Raw genomic sequence first — 9,655 nt, 5'->3', positions numbered from 1 at the left:
AAACAAGAGATACAGAGGACACTTAGATCGATTTTGAGCTAGAACTCGATACACCTCTCTCTCTCTCTCTTTCTGTAGTAGCATTTTGGTGGAAGGATCATCTCCGTTTAAGCTCACCGTCCCTGTCTCGCTGCACTCAAGAAGGTGACATTTTCTCCTTCACGATTTCTTCCTCCTTTTATTCATTTATTTCTAGTGTTATGCCTTGAAGTATGTTCTCTCTTTGTGTCTTGCACGCTAATATATGTCATTGAATTCTGTGTGGCATGTTATTAGCATATTTTCTATAAATGATTCCATTATATTAAGATCACTCCTCTCTGTCTTGGTTTCCGGTTATTCTTACCGGTATATGTTTACACCGCTTTCCTTTTGAAGTCAAGCGTTAGTCGCCTACTATCTGTTATTCTTCACGTCTGATAGTTTGTGATGGTTTCGATTTCTTGGGAGCAAATAGGATAGGAGGACAAGCTTATTATTTCGAGCCGTGAAATAATCATCTGAATACCACCCGCTCAACCTCATCCTTTGGTGTTGTGCTCTCTCTGGAAAGTTTTACATGTCCTTTATTCCATGTTATTTTATTGTGAAGCAGGCTAGGAGGTGATGTCAAAGTTATGTGTAAGTTATCTTGAGGATGACGTTTGGGCTGCTTCACCCGTTTTCCTCTCGATGTTTTGGAACTTATTTTTTTAACCATTTTGTTGCTTTGGAGTAATCTGCCCCACTCCATTCTTGTTTTATAATCAGTGTACACAACTTAATCTTTTTGTCTTACGTTCCATTATTTTAAGTCTTTCTATAGTTCAAACCGGCTTTTTCTATATTACCTAAAACATGAGTTTACCTGAAACCGACTATTGTGAGTAGTAACAATCCTGTGCTTTCTGTCCCTTTCAATCAAAGTTTACAGTTATTAGTTAGTCACACGTAGCATAAGTTTTGTTCTGGTTCACTTGTCGATTGTTCGCTCATCTATGTTTGGATCTCTAATGTTTCGTGCCAAGGTGTTCATTCAAGCATATGGAAATGTACTTACCCAAGTTTCCCCTGTTCCGCTCAATCTAGGTTAGTCGGTATTACTTGCTTCTCTGGGATATGTCGTTGTTTTCTCTCATGTTTTTTTTACTTTATCTTATTTGAAGCTAATATGCCTAACTTTATGTAATTTAAGGATATAAAATTTGACTACTCTGCTCCTTTGATTGTTGGCTGTTGGAAAGTATTTAAATATACCTTTGACATTTTTGCTCCATGAACTATCCTTTATGCCACTTAAAATACATGCATATACTGAGTCTTCGTGATGTTTTCTCTCTTCATCATTATCTAGTATTATTTTATCTATTCACCTTCCATCTTAATACTTTATTCTGTCACGTAAGGGAAAATAAACTAGCAATTTTAATTTCCATTGATAGAATTAAATTCTGATTATGACATGAGGTGTCTCACTTATTGGTTACGCATCTTGTTTTCTCTTTGGGTTTTGTATTCGTTGATTGGTTAGCGGTTATGTGCATACTAGGATATAGCAATATTCATAAGTTCATGCCCATGCGCACATAGGCTACTGCCCAGCATCAAAATTCGTATATCATTTTGTCATTCTCAAATTGGTTTATTTGGTCTTCAGTTGAATTATATATGTTGGTGCGATTTTCATGTGTTAATGGGCCTTGATTTTAGTTGAATTCTATTTTATTAAAGTTATTTTGCTTGTTCATTTACTTTGCATATTAATGATTTACTTTTTACCTTGTTTCCGTTGTATGTAAAATTTATATGAGTTTATCATGAGCTCCTATTTTCCCTATCACGTTACGAGGGAGTCATAGAGACTCACATCTCCTTCCATCGAGTTAATCAGCCTTGAATTAGCGAGGAATGGGTCTCAAAAATCGGTGAACAAATCTTGGAGTCGAAAGAATTTGAAGCGGAGGGAAATTGAAGATTCCGGGCCAAGAGGCCCAAATCTTTTTTTGTCCAAATATTGTATTTTTGTTATTTTTGGGCCTAAGACCTTGTCATTTTACAATTATTATTTTGTTACACGATTAGGAAAGGTACAAATACAAAGGGACAAAAGACAAAAACGGAAGGGGTCCAAATACTGGTCCAGGCGAACAGAAACCCGGATTTGGACCCAACTCTCTCTCTCTCTCTCTCTTTATCTCCTAGTTTATCATTTGTTTTCTCGATTAACTGATTGCCGTTAGTTTAGGTTTGAAAATCAAATACCCCGCAGATGCCATTTTGTTTAAACGACTTAATCAAATCAAGTATAAATAAAACAAAAAAAATAAATTTTGCAAATCTCAAAATTAGATAATAAAATTAATACATCATTTTAAAAACAATTCTAAGAAATTTTCATATAAAAAAAGATAGAATATTTTAGCCAAATAAGTTAGTTGCCGGACAATCACGAGTAAGTGAACATTTTTTGTGTCGTAAAAACCTTCATAGAATATAAATGTGAATCTCCGGATCCCCTTTAAACATTTTCAACCAATTTCCGTTTTAATTGATTGAAAAAATAGTTTTCTTGATTTTTTCTTCAAAAATTAAGTGGAGACTCTAAAAAAGTTAAAAACTTACAAAATATATTTTTCAAAATTAAAACACTTATCAAAGCTTAAATTCTAACAACTCCCAAGCATTCCCTTCCATGTACCAAACTCCGTAAAACACGTATAACCCATGTACTACTAAACCTCTAGCTCTAAAATCCACTTTCAATATTTCAATCCTTACAGAACCATAATGTCCATACACTACATATCCCGAACCCAATCATTATGAGGAGAAGGTAAAGGAGTGAGGATCAAAGAGGAGATGACTAAGCAAAGCATGAAGGAAGAAATTATGAAAGCTATGAAAGAACTTCATTACACTTTAGATGTTATGGGGCTAAACTATTGATACTTGTGTATCCATCCAAACTTGGAGATTCTCGAGGGGTTTAAGGTACCAAATTTTGACACTTATGGAGGAACTAGGAAGCCCTTATATCACTTAAAGGCTTATCTTGACCAGCTTGTAGGAGTTGGGAAAATTGACGCATTGTTGATGTGACTCTTTAGCCGATGTTTGAATGGGGAGTCCTTGGAATGGTTAGCTTTCCAAGACATGAAGCAACAGTCTAGTTGAAATTCTTTAGCTAAAGATTTTATTGAAATATTTTCTTATAATGTAAAGATCGTTCCAGATCGATACTCTTTGGAAAAGATTAGGTTAAAATCCACCGAAAGCTACCGTGAATATGTATACACGTGGAGAAAAGTGGTTGCCAGAGTTCAACCTCACATGTCCGTGTGACATCCCAAACTGGATCTTTGGGACTATTGAGTAAGAAAAGAGACGATATGTACTTTATTTATCAAGAGTTTGATGGAAGGACAAAAAGATCGTTTGGGTTTAGCTCTAGAAAGTCTTCACCCTCCAAAGTCTATCCCCAAGCTCCACAGAATCCCGACCCAATCTTTTGTGTCCAATCAGATTTCCTAACTCCCCTACCTAATCTCCCAGCTCCACATTACCAAAGCACCACTCCAAACTACCAAACTCCATAATAAAATTATCAAACTCAACCATAACCAAAATTCCAAACACCTACACCTCCCCCGCCAAAATCATTTAAATTACCGCCAGGTACCTCCACCTCCACAAAATAACTATGACCTTCTTCGTCCAAACTTTGAAAGTAAACCTCCCAAACTTTTCACTCCTCTCATTGAAAGTCAAACCAAGTTGTTAAAAATATTGAATGTTCCTGGCATGAATAATCCCATTGAATCTAAACTTGTCAACATAAACTCTAAATTCTTTATAGTTGATCAGATACGTGCGTACCACTCTAATGGTGTAGTACATACCACCGAAGATTGCATCAACCTGAAGCATAATATTCAAGGAATAATTGATCACAAGGTGTTCACCCTTCAGACTATCTCTCCTTATGTGCATAGTAATCATCTAGGAAATAATGGGGGAGGTACTATTAATAGGATTGATATAGAAGAGGATCGGGGTGCATCTAACAGGATAGTCCCATCAAATCTTGACAGTCTTGAGAAGGTTGTAGCCTCGCTAAGCATAAGCAAGAAGCCCGAGTTCGTGATAATACACCCTATAAAGCTTTTGTTTCGAGACCAATGAAGGGCCTTACTTTGAAAGAATTTGTGATAATAGCACTTCATCAAGTTGTACTTCAGTGCCAAAGGAAGGCCTTACCAAGAAAGAGTCTGTGATCGAGACCACTACTGCCCCTGGTATGACTAGATCTGGTAGATTTTACACACCAGAGGAATTGGCTCAAGGAGGCAACAATAAAAACCATCAAAAGGCCAACCAGTGAAGCTGAAGCCGATGAATTATAGCGAATAATGCAACTTAAAGAGTGTTCCATTGTGAAACATTCGGAGAAGACATCCGCTCAAATTTTTGTGTGGGCATTATTGATGAGTTCACACCAACATAGGCATGCTTTGTTAAAGGCAATGAATGAGACTCATGTACCGGTGGGGACAAGTAGTGATAATCTTGCAGCCATGTATCGAAAGCCATCGTGTTAGTTTTAGCAATGAAGAGTTACCTTGAAAAGGGGTGATGCATAACAAATCCTTGCATATCACAATCAAATGACGGGACAAGATTGTGAATCATTTTCGGATAGATAACAAATTTAGCCTTAATATTAGCCCTCTGTCAACTCGAAAGCAACTGAATTTTGATCTTAGGGAAATTTTTTAGAACCAAGTCAATGTGAGAGGTTTCGACGGAGGTCAAACGAAAACATTGGGAGCTATTAGTCTGGGTACTGTAGTAGGACCTGCAGATTTCACTGTCGAATTCCAGGTGACGGATATCACCACTAGCTACAATCTTTTACTCGGAAGACCTCGGATCAATATGGTTGTGGTTGTTCCCACTATCCTCTACCAGTTGATGAAGTTTGTGTGGGACGATCATGAAGTAGGCATTCATGGTGAAAGAAGACATTCGAATGACTATGCCCCGATAATCGACAATGTGACTAGAGTTTCTGACTTCTATACAATAGAGATAGTGAATGCTATCGGTGATGATTTGGATTCACATCCTCCTATGCCTTCCGATTAAAAGATGATAGCCACATTGATTTTGAGAAGTGGATTTAAACATGGTTGGGAAAATATTTGCAAGGTATGATTGATCCTATTCAAATTTTCACAAAAGGTTCATGGTTTGGCTTGGGATACATCTCAATAGCAGATGATGAGATAGAAACTTCGACTAAAAAGGTGGGTGATTGGGAATTAGCAAATACGGTACCTCACTTGTACCAATCTTTTCCTGTGCAAGAATATGGCTATGATGATGGTTTTGGGGAGGGATTGGGATTTATTTTAAAGAATCTGATGTTGTACTTGAGGAGATGATTTATACATTTGGCATTCAAGATGCCAAACCTTAGGAACGAGTGCCCAATTGTACATCCATGCAACTCTTGGTTCCTCGCTCGTCTTGGTAGACAAAGACATCTATTTTGCTTATTTCTAAAATCGGTGGTAGTCTGAATGAGGCTTGAGACCCACCCTTTATGTTTTTTTTACCTAATTAAGTTTTAATTTTCCTCGTGATGTTTCAAAAGGCAGATTGACCTATGGTCATGACCAAAGTTTGTACTTTCTTTTAATCTAAATGAAATCCTCTTATATTGCTTAAATATATTTATTCACAACTTACTAACTTTATTTTTTTTATTTATTTAAACATTTTTTTATCTAACATGGCTTGCTTATGATTTCAGTAAAAATAACTTAAAACTTGCCAATATAATGTCATGTCATAAGCTGAGTGAGCAAAATGAGATAGATGAGAATGAGTTCGAGGAATATGATGAAGACACATGGTTCCAGAACACCTCGCAGAAGAATTGAACAGTTTGAGAATTAAAAGAAGCCAAAATTACAGGAGACTGAGATAGTGAACCTGGGAGATGAAGAAATTTTTAAAGACACAGGGATTAATGTCCATCTCACGAAAACTAAAAAAAAAGATCTCGTCAGTTTGCTTAAGCAGTACATCAACGTATTTTCTTGGTACTATGATGATATGTCCGCATTGAGAACAAATATTATTTCTCACACGTTGCCGATCAATCCAGATTTCAATACGATAAAGCAGAAAAGTCAAAAGTTCAAGCTTGAATTGAGTTTGATAATCAAAGAAGAAGTTACCAAACAGATTAAATACAAAGTTGTGGAGGTTACTTAGTATTACTTGGTTACCAATATTGTTCCAATTCCTAAGAATGATGGTAAAATTAGAATATGTGTTGATTATAGAGATCTCAATAAAGCCAGTCCAAAAGAAAACATTCCACTGCGAGTTGTCATCAGATTTCAATGGATAAAAAGATGCTGAATAGACAACTTTGATTACACTTTGGGGTGTTTATCATTACCGGGTAATGTCATTTGGTCTTAAGAATGCTGGGGCCACATACCTGAGAGCCATGACAACTATCTTTCATCACATGATCCATAATGAGATTGAAGTATATGTTGATGACGTAAGTATCAAGTCCCACGAGAGTTCAGATCAATTGACCCATTTGAGAAAGTTCTTTGATCGGTTGCGTCAATACAATTTGAAGTTGAATTTTGCTAAATTTGTTTTTGAAGTACCAGCTGGTAAATTGTTGGGCTTCATACTTAGTAGAAGAGGCATTGATCTTGATCCTACAAAAGTCAAGGCGATTCAGGATTTTCCTCCTCCGAAGACTAAGAAAGAAGTTAAGAGTTTCTTTGGAAGATTGAACCACATTAGTCGATTTATAGCTCAATCCATGGTGGTTTGCGAGCCTAACTTTAAGTTGTGAAAAAAGATGCACTGACGGTGTGGAAAGAGCAGTGTCAAAAAGCTTTTGATACTATCAAAGCTTATTTGACAAACCCACCATTATTGGTACCTCCACGAGAAGGAAGTCCATTGTTACTATACTTGTATGTCTCAACGAATGCATTTGCGTGTGTATTAGGACAACATGATGAAACTGGAAAGAAGGAACGCACAATCTACTATCTTAGCAAGAAGTTTACTCCATATGAGGCTCCGTACACTCTATTGGAAAGAACATGTTGTGCTTTTACTTGGACCGCCCAAAAGTTGAGGCACTATTTGTCTTCATATAGTATATATCTTATTTCCAAGATGGACCCATTGAAGTATATTTTCCATAAAGCTATGGCGACTAGAAAACTGGCTAAATGGAAGATGCTATTGAGCGATTTGACATTATGTATGTTACTCAAAAAGCGGTAGAAAGAAAAACATTGGTCGATAATCTTGCAGAAAATCCAATCGATGAAGAATATGAACTGCTCAAAACATACTTCCCTGTAGAAGATGTGTTGTTCATAGGAGAAAACATTTCTGAGTCATACCTTGGTTGGAGGGTATTCTTTGATAGAGTGGTGAATTATAATGGAGCTGAAATTGGAGCAGTTCTAATATCAAAATCGAGTCAACATTACTGCGTGGCGGCTAAACTTCGATCTCATTGCACCAATAATATGGCGGAGTACGAAGCTTCCGTTGTTGGCATAATGTTATCTAGGACATGAATATCGAAAAGTTTTTGGTAATTGGAGATTTGAACTTATTAATTCACCAGTCTCAAGGGGAATGGGCCGTGAAGAATCCAAAAATTGTACCATATGTACAACTGGTGCAAAAGATTTAGAAATATGGAGTATATGCACACTCCAAGGTCGTAAAATGAATTTTCTGACATTCTTGCCATTATTTCCTCTATGATCAAGCATCCAGATCTGATTTATATTAATCCTTGGAAGATAGATTTACAGGAACAACCCGCTTATTGTTCGCATATCAAAGCCAAACCTGGCGGAAAACCTTGGTATTATGATATAAAGAAGCACCTAGAGACTGGATTTATTCAGAAAACGCAACATCCAATCAAAAGAAGGCAATATGTCCATTGGCTAACAATTTCTTTCCGAGTGGGGAAATTCTTTATAGGAGGACTCCATATTTGATACTCCTAAGGTGCATAGATTCCATGTAAGCTACAAGACTTCTTGAAGAAGTACATGTTGGAGTCTGTAGACCTCATATGTACGGACTTATCTTGGCAAAGAAGATCCTTCGAGCTGGTTATTTTTTGATGACTATGGAGCACAATTGTTTTAGATTTGTGCAGAAGTTTTATAAATGTCAACTACATGGTGATTTAATTTGAGTACCTCCTCACGAACATAATGTTATGTCATCACCTTGGACATTCGTGGCCTGGGGCATGAATGTCATTGGCCCAATGGAGTCAACCGTCTCTAATGGACATAAATTTATTTTGGTAGTCATTGATTACTTCACTAAGTGTGTGGAAGCAAATTCTTATAAATCTGTGACGAAAAAGGTAGTGGTCAATTTCGTTCGTAACAACTTGATATGTCGATTTGGACTACCTGATTCCATTATCACAGACAATGGTACAAACCTCAACATTCATTTGATGAAGGAGATATGTGAACGATTAAAGATTACTCACCAGAATTTCACTACTCATCGTCCTCCAATGAATGAAGCTGTAGAAGTTGCCAATAAGAACATCAAAAAGATTTTGAGAAATATTATTAATAGTCATAGAGTTTGGTATGAGATGTTACCATATTCTTTGTTGGTATACCGAACAACCGTTATAACATCAATCAGAGCAACTCCATACTTTCTAGTATATAATACAGAAGCAGTAATACCCGCTGAAGTTGAAATACATTCATTGAGAATCATTAAAGAAGGCGAACTGCGTAATATTGATTGGGTTTATAATCGAATTGAACATTTAGCTTTGATTGATGAAAAAGGGATAACCGCTGTTTGTCATGGCCAATTATATAAATAGAGAACAATTCGTGCTTTCAACAAAAAAAGTGAGATCTCAAACATTTAAAGAAGGACAATTGGTCCTCAAACGCATCTTCCCCCATCAAGATGAGTATAAGGAGAAATTTGCACCAAATTGGCAATGTCTGTAAATGGTTCGTAAAGTGTTATCGGAGGTGCCTTGATCCCGTCAGAAATGGATGTCCAGGAGTAGCCAAAACTAATGAACTCAGATTTTTTAAAAATATACTATGATTGAAGATAAGTTTTTCTCTCATCATTTTCCTTTTAATGTATTATTTTCTTGTAATTGCTTATGTCAAGCTTTTATATCGAATTGAACTACGTCTTACTTGAATTCTCAAAAATGAGATACATAGGCGCCCTATGTTGGCCTTTGTCATTTTCTTATTAAATTTTGTATTCCCAAAAGGGGAACTACGTTTGACTAAATTCCTACCTCAACGAGATACGTAGGCGCCACAATTACTCGGTCATACACACTATAAAATTTCCATTTCCCTTTTTAATAAACTGGGGCAGAATTTTTTAGAGAAGCTCAAAAATTCTAAAGATCCTTCGTCAGCAAGACAAGACTGGGCATGTATTAGGAACGACAACTGAGGCAGAATATTTGAGAATATCTCAAAAATTTCTCAAGTCTTCTTGCCAAAGAATTGAGAAATGACAAGACATTTAACTGGGGAAGAATGTTTTAGAATATCTCAAAAATTTCGAATTTCTTCCTACAAATATCTGA

General features: G+C 36.4%; 1 protein-coding gene across 1 annotated transcript; it reads left to right on the top strand.

Annotated features, from left to right (window-relative positions):
- The first annotated feature begins 8,326 nt into the window (after nucleotides 1-8,326).
- On the top strand, nucleotides 8,327-8,914 carry LOC107024948 (uncharacterized protein K02A2.6-like). Its single transcript, XM_015225857.1, has one exon. It carries the CDS (start codon nucleotides 8,327-8,329, stop codon nucleotides 8,912-8,914), a length of 588 nt encoding a protein of 195 aa, XP_015081343.1.
- The last annotated feature ends 741 nt before the right edge of the window (nucleotides 8,915-9,655 follow it).

This window comes from Solanum pennellii, chromosome 7 (assembly GCF_001406875.1).
Source record: "Solanum pennellii chromosome 7, SPENNV200".
Classification (NCBI taxonomy): Eukaryota; Viridiplantae; Streptophyta; class Magnoliopsida; order Solanales; family Solanaceae; genus Solanum; species Solanum pennellii.
The sequence above is the reverse complement of the archived record's forward strand: the minus strand, read 5'-3'. Positions and strand labels throughout refer to the sequence as shown.